This window comes from Choloepus didactylus, chromosome 9 (assembly GCF_015220235.1).
Source record: "Choloepus didactylus isolate mChoDid1 chromosome 9, mChoDid1.pri, whole genome shotgun sequence".
Taxonomy (NCBI): Eukaryota; Metazoa; Chordata; class Mammalia; order Pilosa; family Megalonychidae; genus Choloepus; species Choloepus didactylus.
In genome coordinates, this window is record NC_051315.1 from 57,778,539 (window position 1) to 57,798,955 (window position 20,417).

The following is a 20,417-nucleotide window of genomic DNA, read 5'->3' on the forward strand; positions in this document are numbered from 1 at the left end:
ACGTATTGTGGGTATTGTAGTAAGGTAGGTTTCAGCATTTTATTCCTCCGTACAGTCGTTCTCAAGCCTGCTGTACATCGGAAATGCCTGGGAAGCATAACTGGGCAATACCCACCAAAGATTCAAACGTATGAGTCAATCCCAGGAATCTTTAAATTAAAAAGTAAAAGTGATTCTGATATCAACATTAGATGAGAAACATTGTCCTAATTAGTTTATAGCTTTGGATTAATTAATTGCATAGATCCAGAAATAGATAGCATAATACTGTGTGATGGTAGCACAGTATTGTAAGTACACTGAACAAAGATGTCTGTGAGTAAAGCTGAAAGAGGTGGGATAGGAGAATGTATGACACCAGAGGTAAAGATACATGATAAAGACTGGGACTGTATAACGTGGCAAAAACTGGAGTGGCCAATGACTGTTACTAAATATACAAATATAAAAATGTTTTTGCATGTGGGAAAGCAAATGAATGTCAACCATGTAGAAATTTGAAAAAGGGATGGTATTCAGGAAAAAACATAATCAAAGCAAACTGGAGTCTATGGTCAACAGTAACATTGTAATATACCGCCATTAAATGTAACAAAGGCAATATGCCAATGCTAAATGTATATGAGAGGGGGATATAGGGGAGTAATATGGGATTCTTGGTAGTGGTGTTATTTGCTGTCCTTAGTAGTATATTGTATTGTATGACATGTTATTTTTCTTTTTATCATTTTTTCTTATTGCTAAAAAAAAAAAAAATTTTTTTTTTCTTGTAGTAATCAGTATGTTCAAGTGCTGACTGTGGTGATAAATGTACAACTTTATGATGATACCATGAACAACTGATTGTACACTGTGGATAAATGTATGGTATGTGAATATAACTCTATAAAATTGTAGGAAAATATATATATAGGAGTAAAAGTGTTGGAGAAAACATGGTGAGAGGGATGATGCCTCACCAATATGGACTAACTACAATGTGTAAACTCAGAATTGAATCTTAGAACATAGCCTAACGTGGACACAATAATTGTAATAGTCCCTAGATTGTAAGCTCTTACAGCAGTTAACTCTATCCCTGAATTGTAAGGCCTATCTCTAAACTTTGAGATGCTGATCCCCTAGCGTATAACCTGATTGGTCTCTGGAACAATGCATATCTCTAAGACACCTGAAACACAGAGCTAGAGCTCTGCAGATATGAATGTCAGTATTAGTGCATACAGCCACTGTCAAAAAAAAAAAAAAAAAGAAAGCTGAAAAAGAGCCTAGACTTCAATTAGTGATATGAGTGAAGCAGGTCTGGTTGGGACCAGGGCAGGCCAGGCCGAAGGATAAAGGTTGAAACTGATTGTGTTTTAAAACTTCAACTTTCATATGAGACCAAGGGAATAGCTACCTATTTGTACAGGATCTAAATGTTCTAAACGGTACAACTCTACAGTCGATTTGTTCAAACACCACAGTTGCATGGAACTTTGAATAAGAAGTGAGATACAGTAGGTTAGTATAGGCTGGAGTGAAATAGTGACACATCCTAGAGTAATTTGGGCAGATAATAAAAAATATATTTACAGCCTCCCCCTCCCCAGCCCCGAGGATCTGGGGGAAGGTGCGGATGTCTTGGACATCCTCACCTGGACTGGTGTTGATGTTGTCACAAACATTGGTGGTTTGATGTGCTGAGCCCCCGAGCATGGGACTTGCCCTTATGAAGCTCATTACCACAAAGGAGAGTCTAAACTTGTATGTAATGGTGCCTAAGAGTCTCCCCCTGAGTACCTCTTTGTTGCTCAGATGTGGCCCTCTCTCTCTCTAACTGAGCCATCTCAACAGGTGAACTCGCTGCCCTCCCCCCTACGTGGGACCTGACTCCCAGGGGTGTAAATCTCCCTGGCAACGCAGAGTATGACTCCCGGGGATGAATGTGGACCCGGCATCGTGGGACTGAGAGTATCTTCTTGACCAAAAGGGGGATGCAAAATGAGACGAAATAGTTTCAGTGGCTGAGAGATTCCAAATGGAGTCGAGAGGTCACTCTGGTGGACATTCTTAATGCACTATATAGATAACACCTCTTAGGCTTTAATGTATTGGAATAGCTAGAAGTAAATACCTGAAACTACCAAACTCCAACCCAGCAGTCTGGACTCCTGAAGACAATTATATAATAATGTAGATTACAAGGGGTGACAGTGTGATTGTGAAGACCTTGTGGATCACATCCCCTTTATCTAGTGTATGGATGAGTGGAGGAATGGGGATAAAAACTAAAGGACAAATGGGGTGGGATGGGGGGATGATTTGGGTGTTCTTTTTTCACTTTTATTTTTTATTCTTGTTCTGGTTCTTTCGGATGTAAGGAAAATGTTCAGAGATAGATTGTGGTGATGAACGCATAACTATGTTATCATACTGTGGACAGTGGATTGTATATCATGGATGATTGTATGGTGTGTGAATGTATTTCAATAAAACTGAATTTAATAACTGATTCTCCTAGGTGTTTCCCAGGGCACAGCCACTGCATTAAATAATGTATTCCTGGGTTATTCTGGGTTATTCTCAGACAGAAATTAGGAAGTTCTTATGAGATGTCCACATCAACATATATGATTTTATCAGAAGAAATGAAACATGTGTTGTATAGGAACAGCAGATTTTTTCAAAGACTAGAGTCATTCAACATACTGGTCAAACAAAGTGAGGAATTACATATTCATCATATAGTGTCTTCAATTTAAAAACGTGGCTTCAGAACTCTGATTATGCTATCAGTATAAACTCACCAATGAATTCATTTTTGTTACTCACTTTGTTGTCTCATCATAATATGTTACAGTTGGGGTAATCTAAGGAATAAAATCAATAACTTCCATTCCTACAATGATTTTTACCTTTAAAATTCTTGTCTGTCTATAGCTTCAGTTTCATAAAACCTGGTAAGGTGGTCAATCGTGGCAATTTATAGAGGCGAATATTGAAACGGAAAATCATATATAGGCTGACAACATGTCAGTTTCAATGAGGAAGCAGACATAAGTTAAAGGATCCATGCAACCTTGCAGAAAACAGTTGATTTACAGTGTTTTTTCCTTTCATTCTCCAACTTGCTGAAGAACACCATGTTTGACAAGTGAAAGATGTGGGTCCTGGTGACCCACCTCCAGCCCCAGTTCTCATTACCCCTTTTTCAGGGTTCTTTCCAGGAAAGCCATAAATGGAATTAGTAAGGACCACACCTAAGGATGCAACTTAATACTCACAAAATGACATCCAAGTTTATAGATTTAGAGAGCAGTTATGACATTATTGCAGTTAGAAGCTAAATTTTCCTCTCTTCTCCACCTTATCCATGCCTTCTCCCCGTCTCTGTGGATGGCTTACTTTATATACAAATAAATGAGTGCAGAAAGTAAAAGCTGATGTAATCAAGACAAAAAAATGAAAGTTATGATGACAATGATTCTTCCAGTCTTTGCTCAGAAGTCACCACTTCAGTGGAGCCTTCCCTGGCCACTGGATAAATATCATCTCCCCATCCCACCCTCTGACATTTCATATTCCCTTTTCCTTCTGAATTTTCTCTCATTAGCCTTTATCATATATAACATACTCTGTATTATTGCTTATATACCATGTTTATTGGCATTCTCCTCCACTAGAAAGTAAGTTCTTGAAGGCAGTGATTTTTTCTTTGTTTTGATCACTCCTAAATCCCCAGCATCTAGAACAGAGACTAGCATAGAGCAGGTGCTGGATGAATGAATTTTACTGAATGAATAAGGAGAATCTGTTAGGAACTTAACTGTCCCAGCATTAAGTTTGGTTATTTTATAACACTTGTTTAAGTGGTATCTTGTTTAAATAAGCACAGTTTTAAACCGAGGAAATTCATAGTACAACTGATCTACTAGTTCCATCTTGTTTCTAGTGGCGCTTGTTACAGATGCTAATTCTCCCTGTATTTAGGCAGTTTTTTGATTACCTCCTGTCTAGACTAACTGTAATTTTGTTCTCCTTGGGTGTCCTCTTGTTTTACAGGGACAAAATTACAGTGAATCCCATTATAAAACAGTTTGATGTCATAGTGAGTGGATTCATTTGTATCTTGGAACAGTAACTACATATAATAAAACACTTTTAATATTGTTAGGTACAAGATGTATGTTATTTCAATTTGTAACCAATGGTATGTGAAAATGAGGAGCATTTTTTTTAGGATGTATGTTGTAGAATCAGCAAGTAAATTGTTGAGTTCTGAACATGTATTTATTGAATTGGTCACTGTAATGTTTAAGTACTCCAAATTGTTGTATCCTAATAGAATTGAAAATGTTTTTTGTAAGGGAAAAACCCCTTCAATCAGAGTATTTTAGAAATGCTACTTTGAAGACCTGAAGTAGTATTGTCATTTAACTCAATGATAGATTTACTAAATGATAATTATACTTCAGCTTGATTTGAGTCTTCTGGATGATACTTTCCTGATAAAGGAATAGTATGTCTTCTCATCTCAATTACTAAAGTTGTTTGTATTGGAGCAAGTAGAATGTTATTTTCTTCTGGCCGTTTCTCCTTTAAAGGTCACCTCACACTTTCATTCTGAGCTGTGGCCCCTGGAGCTGTAGACTGAGGTCATTTATATACCTTTGCTTGAAGGCTGATGGCTCCAGCTTGGTTCAACTCCATGCCCTTTTTCAGCATTGCCAATTTCTAGTACAATACTAACCTTGTTTTCCACTTGTTTCCCCAGACAAGTTCTGTAATTGATAGCATATGTGCCTGAAGAATCAGGCATTTTCAAGTAGTCGTTGCAACCCCATGAGAGCTTGAGCCAAACCACATGAAAGTAAACATTGATGGGTTAATATTATAGATATCAGTGAACACCTTAGAAATTCATTAGGTATTGGGGTAAACAAAACAAAGAAGCATTTCAAAAATGCAACAAGGTGAAAAGGGACCTGGTTCTATTTGGTCCATTTTTCCTTCATAGACATAAGTTTGTCAGCAATAATTGGCTACTGGCCATCTTGTTTTTTCTGTCATGCCAAATTCATCAGTCACCCCATCTTTCTCTCTCATTGATTTTAATAGCAAAGCTTTATCTTATATACCACAAACCTCTTCTGTATTGCTGGTTCAGCCTGTTGATATAGTTTAGTTGCATTAATCTCTCCTACTTGCATCATTTGTGGCAAGCAAAACAACAGCAAAATGATTGCACATTTTGGGAAGAGCAGAAGCTGGGAAAACAGGAAGACAGACTTGATTAAAATCAGAAACTGATGATCAAACTTAGCTGTATAAAGATCAATTCCTTCTTTGTAATTAGTGCAGCAACCCAGAGTGATTTCTCTGTTCTAATTAGAAGATAAATAGTATGTAAGGTCGTGCTACTCATTTAAAGGTTGTAGTTTGATCAGTTGTCCTGTTAGTACTGAGTAGTGGTAAATTCAAATTGTGATTTCCATTCTGAATTTTAATATATGAAAGTTGCTGTAGGAAAGGGGGTAATTATTTTTCTAAATTAAAATATCACCATGAAATTTTCATCAGTATTTAACTTAGAACATTTTTAATCTTCAATACTAAACATAATATAAAACTCGAGTCTCACAGATAGAGGACACATTGGAAAGCAACTGCTCATTTACAAGTTTTATTTCAACATCTCAAAATTGAGCAAAATTGTACTGATTTGTTGTATTGATTATTAATAATGTTCTAATTGTGTTTAATTGAAGACTTAATTTTAATTGTCAGTGATGCAAAATGTCTAAATTGGAGTAGATAACTGTGGTCTCTACAAAAAGAAGCATGTGTGGTTTCCCTCTGATGTTGGGTTTCCATTCAAGGAGTCAGAGTTAGCACCATGGCCAAGCAAGCATGGCAAACCAAGATTTATCTTTTGTGGCAAAAAAAGAAGATGGCAAAGGTGGTGGTGAAATTGCAGGGTTGGAAGGGAGTGTAGAGATTATGTAGTCCAGCTCCTAATCTTACACATGAGCAAACACAAGGGTGAATTGATTTACCCAAGGTCACCCAGCTGGCTAATATGGCAGAGTGAGGCCTCCTACATCCTGTCCAGTTCTCTTTCCTTTCATGTAGCTGTTCAGTAATTGCTGGGATTGGGAAATTAAGGAAGTTGTATTCCTCTCTTTCTAGATTCAGTGCCCTTCATAAAAGTGGTGTTAGGCATTAATGTAATTTAAAATTACAAGTCTGTGGCTGCTTTGTAAGTCTCTGAATTCTGTATTTTCCTGCAGCATTGTTAGACAATCATAACATGATAATGTTTTCCTCTGGCATTTCAGTCATAATGAAGTATCTGTCTCCCATGGCCTTAATCTGGCCATATCTGGACAAGATTACAGGCAGTTTCCCCTAGAGAGGAGTTTAGAAAATATAACACTGTTGGTACTTAATATCTTTGGATTGATAAAATGTGGCCTATTATTTGTAGGGTTTTCAGATATGTTACACAGGCATAAGGCAAGATAACATAATAAAAAACAAGTCACATAAAAAAAAAAGAAAAAGAAAGAGAAAAGAAAAGCCTATAGTGCCCAGTACTTAACAGAGAGATTGAGAGAGAGGGGAGAGAGGGAGAGAGGAAAGAGAGAGGACAAAGAAAGAGAGAGAGAGAGCACATGCACACTGCAGCTTTTAACCTTTTTCTTATATAATTCTTTTTAAATGTTGTCAGAAAGTCAATTTTTAAGTAGATAAACCTTAGTTCAAGGTAAATTCACTTAAAAAAAGTTCATGACTTGGGAAAATACTGAAGGTCTCTTAGGTTGTATTGTCTCAGAGGTCAACCTTGTTTTTGTCCCAGAGCTGTGGATTATCTTATTAAACATTCTGTGTCACCACCTGAAAGAAAGGAGTCGGCCCCACACTCAATCCAATTGGACTCTATAGCTGTTGGATTCTAGGGACGAATTTTGGTGTGTGGGGAGGGTTGGCAAGGGGAGAGGAGGCGATGCATCAAGATGAAGCGACATTGCACATGCTGATGCTTGTCTATTCAGTGAATAGATTTAAAGGAATCAGGGCTTGTACTTGTAACTCATTTGAGGGCCAGGGCTCTTCCTAATCTGTGTATCTGTTGTCATATGTGCCTTGGCTTGGTCACAGTGAAGACTAAGCTGCAGTAGCAATGTAACAGAGAGACCCAGCAGCAGAGTGGCTTCTGGAACAAAGAAGTTCATTTCTGCCTCATGTAACAGACCCTGCGTGAGTGGCCTCGGTCTGATCTGGGGGCGCCTCTGCTCCACATAGTCTTCAGAGTCTTGGCTTATTTCCATTTTGTTGATTTGCCATCCTTGGGGAACTCATTCTCAATTTTGGGGGTCTCAGAACCCCTTTACACTTGCAAAAATTATACAGATTCCAATGAGCTTTTGTTTATATTGGTTATATCTATTGATATTTATTGTATTTGAAATTAAAACTGAGAACATTTGAAAACATTTATTAATTTATTTAAAAATACCAATAGAACTATTGAATGTTAACATAAATTATATTTTATGAAAATAACTGTATTTTCCAAATCAAAAATTTAGTGAGTGTTACAAATCTTTTCAATATCTGGTTTAAGAGAGGACAGTGAATTCTCTACTTCTACACTCAATCTGTTGCAGTATGTTTGGGTTGAAGTAGACGAAGATAATCTGGCCTCACACAGATATGTAGTTGGAAAAGGGAGAAGTATCATAATAGTGTTTTCCAGAAATTACAGATAATTCTTCTGGGATACTACACCAAAATGCAATGAGTGGTAATTTCTTCAGTAAGAAATATGAAACCACATCAATGAACTTTTTGTCTCAGCTCCATTAAAGTCCCTTGGTCTGTCTTGTCTTTTGAATGGCTCTTTTATGAGTTTTAGAAATATTCATTTTGATCTTTTGGAAATTATCGGTTCACTGAGTAAATGCAGATCTCACAAATGTTAGCATGTCATTATACAATATCAAAAAGCTCATATTTGTTAATATTATCACTGATCTCCTAAAAAATGTCTTTAACCATTAGGAAGCTATTAGGTTCATAGTGGCATATGCACATTTTCCAAAATTCTAACTTTTTATTGAAAGCTTGAATTTTATCAGTGGCAACAGATACTGTCATTTGATTTTCTTGAAGTCATTGGCTCACTATGCTCATTTTTGAGAAAATGTCTACAAATACCCAACTAAGAATAACTACACTTTTTCAGTCATACTTTCATTTAAAAATGATTTCCTATGAAAAAAGTGGCTAGTTCAGCCTGTAACTCAGTCACACAAGTGTTTTCCTTCAAGACAATCATCATAATTTGTTTTGCAGCAGACATGCTTCATATGCACTTCCCGTTTCAGCTCATGGACACATGAGGGTAGAGATTTAATTAAATTATTGATTTTTCCTGCTTCATCAAGGATCTTCTTAAGTGAAATTGATTTTTTTTTCTAATTGTGGTAAAGAATACAATGACTGTTGGTATCACTTGGTGACACTGTCTTGATTCATGCTAAAGTGCCAGCAATTTTACACACTGTCAGTACAAATATCAACACAGTAAAAATGACAGATACTGTCTTAGTATTATTATAAAAATAGTTTTGTCTTCAGAGTCCCCTGAAAGGGTCGCAGGGACCCCCAGGAATCTGCAGACCACACTTTGAGAGCCACTGCCTGAAGGCACTGGCAGGCGTGGTGGAAGCTAGATCTCTGCTTCCTCTGGGTTCCTGCTGGCCGGAAAGGGGAGAGGATGTGGAGGGGGCAGACCCATTCCAACCACAGGGAGGCTAGGATGCTGTCTGGATGGACAGTCAGGCTCCCAGCTGTAAGCCTGTTACCTCGGAAGGAGGGACGAGCGAGATTTTGGTTGACAGCCAATATGCTTTTGTAAGGAAGGAAAAAGCAGCCAAGTTTTCACTCACATTTTATTAAATTCATTGCTGTGTTTTGGCTTGGGTTTTTTTTCACATACATTATGTTACCTCCACTTTCATACTATGTTTCTCTCCACCTTGAGTAAATATGAAAGGTAGGCTTGAGAAGACCTACCTGTGCATGATAATTCCTCTTTTATTACCAGGTCTGAATTCCTGGTAGGGGCTAGTAGCTTTTAGGAGGTTGCGTGGCCCTCATAGCCCTCATGAATCCCTGTGAGAAGCATACAAGACTCTTTAGACAGAACTTTTGTGTTAGTCGCTAATCGGAACAACAGTGTACAATCCAACAACACCTTGGAGTAATATGCATTTTCATAGGATTAAAAGTGAAGACACTCTCTCTTGTGTATCAATGTGCCTAGCAGGGGCTCTTGAAATAGAATTCTCCCTCTTCTTTCTCTTTATTATCTGGTTCTGGCTCCCACTCTTACTCTCCTTCTTCCGATATGACAAAAGGGTATCATATTTATTAAAAGCAACTATTTGATTTGGCAGTATTTTGCAGGGAGGTTAATGACTTGCTCGCATACAGCTAAGGATGTGCAAGTTGGTTTGGGAGTGGTAAGGACAGGGTTGATGGGACTATTCAAAGGTGAGAGAGGTGGATGGCCAAGATGATGGATCATCATCACTGTAAAGAGCTCAAGGTCTGAGTCCATGTTATTTGTTCACCTTATTATTTCCTCCATTCTGCTTTCTTTTGATTGGGAATTTAGAATTAAATTATTAATAATTTGTTTGTACTTAAAATATCCCTGCAACATGTAAATATTCCAAAGGCAGCTATTTCAAATGCTAGCTTCTAGTTTAAAGTTAATTAGAATTCTTACATAACTTCAGGGTGTCAGTGTATTATTAATAGTATGAATGTTGTTTGTAATGTAGAGAAGTAAATGTATTTTCTTCACAGACCTTTTAAAAGGACATGGGCTTGACTTTTTTATTATTCAAATAAGATCTGCTCATTTCAGAAAAACTATACATACAATAACTAGTATAATTTAATGCTGACAAACAAATATAAGACAAAAGTAAAAAAAAATCACCCAAGCCAATCATTACTCAGAGATAATCACTAACTTTTGCTTAATGGTAATGTAACTATCAGATTTTCTTGGTAAATATACTACCAGATTTTTTTCGTGTGTGTGTGTTGTGTGTGTCTATAAATATATATCTATTTTAAACATAAGTTATGCTATATATTCTACTTGTAATTTGATTTTAACTTAAAATATGTATATGTCAATTACATCCCCTTAGCCCTCTAATTTCAGCACAGCTATGATGGACAGTTCCATTCATCCTTGCCCGTGCCCAAAGTCAAATACAAACTAAGACATAACTGCTCTGCTTTCTCCAGAGCTGCAAAGGCCACCTAGACACAGGCAGGTACAAGCTAGCAATAAGGAGAAATTAATGTACCAACTCTCAACCAATGGGAGATGAGAGTTGGTTGATTAATGCCCCAGTATCCCTGTCATGTGTTGGGACAGTTATGAGGTGCATGCTACACAGCTCTGCAGAGGCTCACCAATGGAATTGAGACACAGCTGCCTATAGCAGTAACCAGCTCATCCCTGAATCCCATATTGCATTTTATTCCTTATCTGACCTCCATTTTTCCAGTTTTGTTTCCTGGGATCTCCTCTCAAACAACCTGTACCCAAGTCTTTTTCTCTGGATCTGCCTTCAGAGAAACTCAAACTAAGAAACTGTCAACCCCATATAATTGGACAATTAGACTTATTTCAATTTTTCATTATTAGAAAAAGAATGTAATGGATATCCTTGCACATTTGGGTCCAGTTAATTTTTTAAAATAAATGATGGGTCCAAGGATGTGCACATTAAAGTCTTGATATATGTTACCAAAATACTCTTTATTCCAATTTGCAGTTTTGGTTTCCCTAGACACTGGTAACCACTGGATATTAGCCTTTTTTAATATTTAGCAGACCCATGGGTGGAAAAACTTTTTCTTGCTTTAATCTGTAATTTTTACATATATTTTTGGCCACTTATGTATTCTTGTTTAATGTGTTGCCCATTTGTATCATCTTCCCATTTTTCTCATTGGGTGTTAAAATTTTTCATGCAATTTTTGTTGGCTCTTTACATATTAAAGATATTATTATTATTATATTTTATAATTAATTTCCCCAAATTGTCTTTTTTGATAATTTTTTTTATTATAGAAGTTGTAGGTTTACAGAAAAATCATGCAGAAAATACAGAGTTCCCCTATACCATCCCCATCATCAAATTGTCTTTTAACTAATTTTGTGCTTCTATTAATAGCTACTCTTGTTGGCTTCATTCCTAAATTCTACACTGGCCTGCACATCTCTCTGCCTCTCTGTTGACATTTTTACTATTTTCTCTCTCCACCTCCTTTTCTTTTGTTTTTTTTTCCCCTCATGTGGTTCCTTGATCCCTAATTTCTGCTCTGAAAATGTAATCAATTAGCTCATTCTGCTTTGCAGTGATTCTCCCTGGTTATATAAGGAGAGGTCCATTAGAATTTTTTTTTTGGGGGGGGATGACATTTCAAGCCTCATGGTCTCCAGCCCCTTAAGAAGCACAGTCCCCCAGCTGGACAGGGCAGGAAAAGTGGAGAATCACTCACTGAAAGAGTAGACTTCCTGGTTTAAGAAGGTTTGGTCATGCTCGCAGTTCTCTTTTCTTTGTTTCTATGATTAAAACCTCACAGAGTATGTATGACGCCAGGGCCCATCCCCAAGGAACTCCTTCTACTTATGTATGCCTGGCAGGTCTGCACCTACTTTCTAAATTGATTGCTGAATACACCGAAGACTCTTGCTTGACCAGGCCAGAAGACCGGGAGCCTTTTTAAAGTCGGATCAATATAAGGGGCTGCTATCTTTATATAATGCCATGGGGTCAAGTAGAAATCACATTTCAATATCACCAGAGCTTTCAAAGCTAATATGGATGTCAGGTGGCTGTAAGGAGGGTTTACTACCCTGCTCGGTAGATTTGTAGTCACACATCCACTGACCCAAGAAAGGAGGAAAGTTCTCCTCTTACATTCTGGTGAGCACTCTAGACTGCTCGCCACTGACAGGCAGCATCTTCCAGCTTACCGACTTCTGGCTTCCTTCATCTCACCCCAAACACAATTTAGTTACATATTTTTAAAACTCATAAAACATGAATTTTCTCTTTGCATTCTGAGTTCTTCTACAATTTGTATTAAATAAAAACTTGAGATTAAGTCTATCATTTTGAGTTGATTTGATGTGTATTGATCCATGTAAATTGTACAGTTGAATATTTCTAAAAAGTATTTGGAATATTCATATAATAAAGTTACTAAAATATATATAAAACATTAAAAAATACATATGAAAGGAGAAATAAGCAAAGATATTGAAAAGCAATCACAGTTACTGGGACTGAGCTTTAGAGTTAGCTCTCAGCATCCCAAAACCAAGATTAAAAGGAAATAGTAGGGTAATGGAATTCTCATGTGTTGAGAGAAAACACTAAACATTCATGAAAGGGAAGTATTTTTCCCCATGGACTAACTTGTTTAAGACAGTTATCACATGGAAACATAACTGTGTGTGGAATAACCTAGCAGCAATCTTTCCAATATGGATTCATTGCTGATGTGGAAGTGTTTTCACATGTTTGTATCTTACAACAAATCCTCAAAATAAGCAAAATGTGTAAGGTTAAAATATAACTCAGTGAAAGTGTTTTCAAGGTAGGCGGCATTTCTAAATTGATGTGGTTCAGAGATACAGTGTTCTGGTATATTTTAACATAGTCCAATGACCCATTTATTTGTTCTTAAAATACGCAGAAGATAGCATATGTCTTAGACTATATTCTTTGACTCTTAAGTCTCAGTTAGGCTTTGTGAAAGCCTTGTAGAATGTTGGATGAACATAGATAAAGATGAAATTTTGCCTCGGAGATGATAACTTTGGGTAAAGACCCACACACCTTTCACCTATTGGATGAGGCAACAAAATTTCTTTAATACTTTATATGATTCACGTTCTTTTGTTAAATCAAAAGTTATTAATTCAAAGAAGCTACTATTCATTCAGCTGCAGTTACTTGCTATTGCTTGGAAAAATTGTATTTTTCTATATGCCATGGATTTATATTTCTATTTAATCATTTAACACCTGTGTGTTTAACTGGATTTCCTTTTTCTTTGAACTGTATTGACCCATTAGGTTTGCCCTGGTGTGGTAAGCATCAGTGACTTTATGTATCCTACCCTCTTTGGTTATTGATGATTGATCCATCGTCATGATGGATGGCATGGATGCTGAAAGATTTCTATTGTTTCTTTTTAACTATTATATCTACGAAATATGTCAAAAGAAACTTTTAAAAAAATAAAACAAGAACAAACCTGTCTTATTCCAGATGGTAAAGTAAAATGATCAGAACTGATCTATTTTTGTCAGTTCTGAAAACAATGGCTGGAAGGTTGGAAGGGAACAATAGTTGAAAAAGAAGAAACTTGATAAAATGAGAAACAGATTTACCGACACTTTAAGAGGCTTCTTTACTTTTATATATCATTAAATCATAGACTAAATGTCACCCTTATACATATGGTCAAAAGCAAATGAGGGCTACAAGGTTACCCCCCAGCAGTGCTTCTAGCCTCCATCCTTGTGCTGGGGTAGGGTTTTCACAGGGACAGAGGGGCCACTAACAGCTCTCCTGGGACACTGTGTTATTGATGGATGCGCTTGCTGCCAAGTTGGGTCTCAAGTGATGTGTCTGGGAGCAGATGTACATAGTATAATGAAAAATCCCATCATGCATTGTGGTTTAAATTGAGAGTGTTAACTTCTTATCCGCCGTGATGTAAACTGTCTTAGTCTTATTCAGGTTTTTGTAAGTCTTCTTAAGCTGAAATTAGTTGATATGTAATCTAATAGTTTTTAAGCACCATTTATGCAGAGTTGTCTTTCAAGGTCCCCCTTCCACCCAAATATGTTTATTCAATTTCTGTTGAAGAAAAAAGAAAAGCTGAAGTAAGCCTGGGGTATCCTGTCAGTGATTGATGACTATGAAGTTCTTTAACAGTGAGAGGCGTGGTACTCATCTGGACCTGTAGGTTCTTTTGTGAATTACATGGGATGTGGAGGTCCTTCCTGAGCCTAAAATCCATTGTTTTTAGATGACTCATTTTGGAGAATCAATTCCAAATGCCCATGATGTTTTTGTTTCATTAACCATTCTTTGTAAGCCCAGAGTACCTAGGGATATGGATTTGAATCCCAGCTTCTTTATTTACCAGCTGGGTAGCCTTCGATTGATTACTGCATCTCTCTGAGGCTGTTTCTTTGTCTATAAAATATTTAATGTTACTTATCTTGATGCATAGATTAGTGAGAATACAGGCTAGAATACTGTACAAAACAGACCCCCAAAATGCAGTGGCTTGAATAGGAGAGAAATGATAGGAATTTATTTCTCTCATATGTACAATCCAGAGGAAAGCAGATCAGGGCAGGTAGGTGGGCTCTGAGACCAACCTCAAGAGAAACTTCCAACTCAGTATCACAGGTGACTACCCCAGTGTTCATTATCCCCCTCCAAAGGGAATGACGAAAAGGTGAGAGGAAATCATGCACATTAACTTTTAGGGGCACCACTCCAAAGTTGCACACGGAACTTCTGGCACATACAGTCCCCCCACTGAAGCTTAGATGTGTAATATATCACACTGGAAGGTTGGATGGGAAGCATCGTCTCTAGCTGAATATTGTTTTACTGGAAATTTATGTCTCAAGTGGTTATTGCAAAGATTAGAGCAGAAGCAATACATTAATTCATTCTTCTGGCATTGAATTTTGAAATATCATAGGAAAGTGCTTAACAAGGTGTCTTGCCATGGCAAATGCCAAAAAGATGGAATCACACTTCTCTCTTTCCCCTAGCACTTTACTACTCTAAATGTCATCCATGAACCAACTGCATCAGCATCACTGGGAGCTTGTTAGAAATGAAATTTTTCAGCCCACAGGCCAGACCTACTGAATCAAAATCTGCATTTTAACAGTTTGAGAGGCTACACTCTAGTATGTTCTTTGTAAGCCTTTTATGGCATCTGCTCGCTATGTTAGCTTGAATACTTGTAATGTTGTGAGAATTAAATAGGATATCTAAGATTAACAGGATAACTAAATAGGATAATTAAAGAATATATAAAATTCTTTAAAGTCCTTAAAGTGTGTCATAAACTTTATTTCACTGTATTTGTGCATGAAGGAGAGTGAATCATAAAATTTTGAGAACCACTGGGCTCTTAGATTTTCCAATCTTAATAACATTGCTTGATATTGCAATGACAATATCAACTTGAGTTGCCAAGCATTATCCTAGATACAGTATTTTTTTAGTATTTTGGGGAGATGGTAGGCCACCTTTCTAAACTGAGGGTTTTCCAGTGTATTTTTATCACCAGTTTTTAATGCCCTCTAACTATTTCAGCTTTTTATGTTCTTAATTATGTAACTGTCTTTTAATTTGTATGATGAAATATACAAATCTTGACATCAAGTGTATAATGGAAATGATACTTAGAGAAATTGAAAATGGAAACATTGAAAAAATTTCAATAAATTCATGATATCAATCCAAATTAAAGAAGCTGTACCTAATGTATTAAATTGTGAGCAACCAATCTCAGTTCCTCCACCACTCTTGAGTCATAAGAAATTTGAACTTTAGTTTTCTCATCTGCAAACTGGTAAAGATAACATTTGTTCTAACTATCTCAAAAGGTTTTGGGGGGTATGATATACGACCCTAGAAAAATATACCATTTATATAAAAGGTGATGTTGCTAGCTAGTATTGTCAAGTGAGAGGCGTATGTGAACATGGGCTATATGTGAAAAAACTATTGGTTAAAAATTTGGCAGACAAGCTTGTGGCCCGGGCGAGGTTGTTGCATCGCATTCACAGTGGCCGGGTCTTTGCTGTTGCTTCAGGCAGGCAGGAGCCCAGTGAGGGATAGAGATGCACCCTCGGTGTCGACAGGCCAGTCGGGGGTCCAGGCATGGGCCGGAAGCAGGTTTAGGTGATGTGTGTGAGCTGCACACAGGGGAGAAGCCTGGTTTTTAGAAGAAAACCATTGAACCAAGAGGCTCACAGAGGGAAACTCTAAAGTTATGGATGTTTCTGGGTCACCACGAGTCATACCTTTGCTTCCCTGTGATGGGAAGGGGTGGCTGCAGTGAAAGAGATTTCTTCTGTATGTTTAAGGGCAAGCACACAGCATGTGAAATTCAGAAAAGTATTACTAGGTGTATTGGGGCCTTGCATCTATTTCTCTATTCCTTTCCAATAGATTACAGTAAATGAATGTTGAACTGTCTATTTAGGCATAGATGCTAGGAGGATAAACATACACAAATGCCATAGCTTTCCCTCAGGGAATTTCAACTAATCGTGGAGGTGATAAACAACCTAATCAGAGAGAACAGTGGTAACTAATATTTGTACTGCACTTTAAAATAGATTGGGGTGTATCATGCCCACATTATGACGTGCGCATATATACGTGTATAAAAATAAGGATATCTAGCTATATCCATATGTGTATGTATATTGTATAGAAAAAAACACAAAAAATGATCTATGTATATCAATATGTTAACAGTGATGAGAATTCAAATTTTAATTTTATGTTTGTTCTTTTCTATATTTTCTGCATCTTCCTTGGTGGGCATGTATTGTTATATAACCATAAAAATTTAATATGATATTAAACTGTAAAACTCTATAAAGCATTTTTATACACACCAGCTCATTTGATCATTACGATCACTCTATGAGTTCAATAACGGACACTGATGTTACAGATGAGAGAAGTGGTGGAGACAGGCATACATACAACTCAGACACTCAGGAACATCAGTGCAGGGAGATTACGTGATGCATACAGTGTTGAACAAGTAGCAAATGGCAAAACTGGGAGCAAAGTAAAGAACTCAAAGGGGAAGGAAAATTAACAGTCCTTGAATGAAAGGGAAAGGTAAAGATCCCTGAACATGTTTAGGTTTATGGTAGGGCAGAGCATGACTTTTTAGTTCAGTCTGGTTCCCTAGACTGAGGTACAGTTTTGTCAGACTTAGGGAGACAGGGTACACTGTGTTACATTTGGGATTGGGGGATTGGGACCAGACTGTCTGAGTTTGATTTCCAGTTCTGCCACTGCCTAGTCATTTAACCTGGGTATTTGCTTATGAACTCAGATCCTCAATTTACCTATCATTTTTTAAAAAGTATAAATGGATTATAACCCGAAATACAAACTCTGTAAAGTGAGGCATATACTGGTAGCTACTGTAAGGATTAAATGAGTTAAAATGTGTAAGATTCTTTAACAACATCCGGGACATAGGGAGCACTCATTAAATATTAGCTAACGTCATCATCTTCATCATTATCATGATCAGCATTCATATGGTGCACAGCTGATGAGGATGATGGGGGTGGGGTGGAAGGCCGGTATCTGTCTGGGTACACTGGCTTTCAGGGAGATGGCTGCATTATCCTACCACAGATGGAGCTCAAGCAGCAACTTTTGATTTAATAGGGTCTGGGACAAGATAAGAAGGTTAGATCAATACACATAAATGTATTTAGACATGATTAATGATAGATTGGTAATATTAATTAATCAAAAGGAACATACAGTTGTATATCAGACTTATACCAATATACTCTAGAAAGTGCTGGTAGCTATAGAGAAATGAAAAAGATTTCTAAAATGATTACAAAAATATGAGAAAGTTTATGCTGGTATTATTATATGGTTCAGCTGTCTGTTTAAATCCTTGCCAACCGTTACCTAATTAGCATAAATGTTTGGAATCTGTGTGTATACTTTATCTGATTACACAATGTTGTAAGGCGAGTAATCGTTGTCAAATTAAGAATGATTGCTTTGTCATACAAAGACCTTGACTATGGGTTGCAGATTGTGGGGGAGGGGATATTCTGTGAAGGTTAGTTCTTTCAGGTCTAGAATGAGCCTGAGATGTCCTACTGAAATAAGATGTCTATAACTCATGAACCCCGACAAGGCATAAAACAATGGATTAATACTGTTGGCTTTGTAAATATGAACCCAAGGAATTTTGGGGTAGTTTGTACCAACAGGCACATTGTTTATTGATAACAGTGCAATGGATGATTGCATCTGATCTTGGTGAGACTCCACCAGAGGGCTCTGCTCTTGAGGCTGGTTACGGTGCAAGAATATGACTGTGTGAGCAGCAGAATATGAAAAATACACCAGCAAGACTCCCTCCCAGAAGCAACCTGAAATACTACCAGTTGAGTTTAGAAGATTACCCGGAAAGAAAGGATACTTGCTTTAATAGCCTGTTGTTGATTGTTTTAAGTCCTTCAGTTCCCACACAGGTAGATTATATTGAAATCCTCCCAAATTGGGGGCAGGCAACATTGATAAACATCTCTTATCTTGTGTCTTTTCCAAAATTTGTAAAATAGGTTCTTTTGTCTCTTTTTCAGACTTCCTGGTGGTGGGATACTAGGCACTGCTGGTACAACTATCCCTATCAGGTAAGGAGAGATTACTTTCTAGGTTTTTAACATGTAGAATATCGTCCTTAGGTCAGTTTCGTGGCTTCAGTGGGTCCCTGGACAGATGGAGCAGCGGCCTTAATTTTTGACCATAGCCTACCCCCAGGCCCTTGGCTGATTGATGTTGGATGTAGCACTAGTGTGTTCTCTGTGAAGTTCAGAATCAAAACCCAGTTGCTCTGGCAGGTGGAGTAAGCTTAGAAGGTGCATTTTCTGGAGGGTAGGGTGCAATCGGTAATCAGGTGGTTAAGTCCTGTTTCTAACAGCAGATCTGTTTCTCATCATCGAGGAAGTCAGAAGACCTGATGACAGCATGGGCCTGTCTCAACAGCATGTTTGGAAAGCTCAACTGTGGAACTTGGAGCAGACGCACTGAGCTCCTTTCATTTTGTGGCTTGCAAGCAGACTCTAAATATATAAATCAAGCTCCATTTCCTTAAATGCAGAAAAATGGGCTTGTGCCATTACATGTGGATGGATTATTCCTGCCACTAAAAAAAGCATTGTTGAAATTGAGAATTCATATCCCAGAAAGGGAGCGTGTCAGATCCTGGCCCACTGATATACCTTTGCACGTGTCCATGAATTTCATTACAATTAGCATTTTTTGTGGTCCCAAATCAGTTTCTATTTGAATATTAAAACAGGGGCCTTTCTAGTTCAATTGCAATATGTTATACAAGAGATGCAAATATGACTAGATTATTGAAGTGACAAACGCACACAGATTGTAATAAGCAACTTGGACTTGTGAGTTTGACTGGGGTTCTTTTTAGGATGTCTGGTTTGTTGGTTCAAGTTCATAAGTTAATGGGTGCAGGCATACCCTGTATCTCTTCTGACATGCAGAATTGCAGCATGAGTCAGGGACTGGCATTGGATACTCCTTGAGTGAGTTCATGGCTAGGGGCACATTGAAATGGAGTTCCAGTTTGTATTTGTAGCTCGTTCAAATACTTTATTCGATTAGAAAAGAATGTAAGTAGGCAGCAAATTATGGTGAGAGAGAGCTGAGCATTCCATGCTGATCCAATAAAGACTAAAGCAACCTGGAAAGCAATCACTTATTGTACACAATTATAATTCCCAGGCCCAAATACTATTTTAAAATTTTAAGTACTTAGAATATTGTCATTTAAAGCTCTCCTTGAATCCTGTAATGGTATACTAAGTAGCAAAGTCCATATATGTCTAAAATTCTGTTTTTGAAAGTACATCAGAAGGCTTCTAGAAACCTTAACTCAAACATTGGCGGGCAGCTGGTCTAATGCAGCACATTTATAAGGTAAATTACATCACGTGAAAGACATCGAGAACAAAAGCCATATGAAATGTAATACCCACTCTAATTCTTAACTGTAATGTAGTCTCAAATAGCTTTCACATTTATGGCTGGAGCTGAGAAATTGCTTATTTCTGAGAAAATTAGTTGCTAGCCAGTGGTTCAAAAGGTAGCTACACAGTTTTACAGAGAGCACTGTGGTTCCAACATGGAAATGTGAGGGTCTGCTGGATAGATATGCTGAAAATTATTAGGGTCATTAGTATTGAAGGAAAGAGACCCCGTAGGGGATTCTGATCGATTTAGTGCCTTCTGCCAATAAGACATCACTGCTTATCTGTGATTAATTTAGCATCAGCTTCTGCATGAACAAATTCATGATCTCTTATGAAAAGTGGTCAGCCTGAATGAACTCCATAACTAATTTAAAAAAATTTAGCTGCTTTCTTTTTGTGTGTGGTTGGAAAATTAAACAGCATAGAACTGTTATATATGACCATGGTTATACATGTAATTATAGTTTTGTGTGTAATTATGGACATAACAAATATACAGGTAAATATATAA

General features: G+C 37.3%; 1 protein-coding gene across 2 annotated transcripts in view; it reads left to right on the plus strand.

Annotated features, from left to right (window-relative positions):
• CERS6 (ceramide synthase 6) overlaps positions 1–20,417 on the plus strand; it is a 357,725-nt gene that overhangs the window by 230,832 nt on the left and 106,476 nt on the right. For both annotated transcript variants that reach the window (XM_037849819.1, XM_037849820.1), the window contains exon 5: positions 18,497–18,547. In XM_037849819.1, coding sequence (XP_037705747.1) covers positions 18,497–18,547 — 51 coding nt within the window. The remainder of the gene's footprint in view (positions 1–18,496; positions 18,548–20,417) is intronic.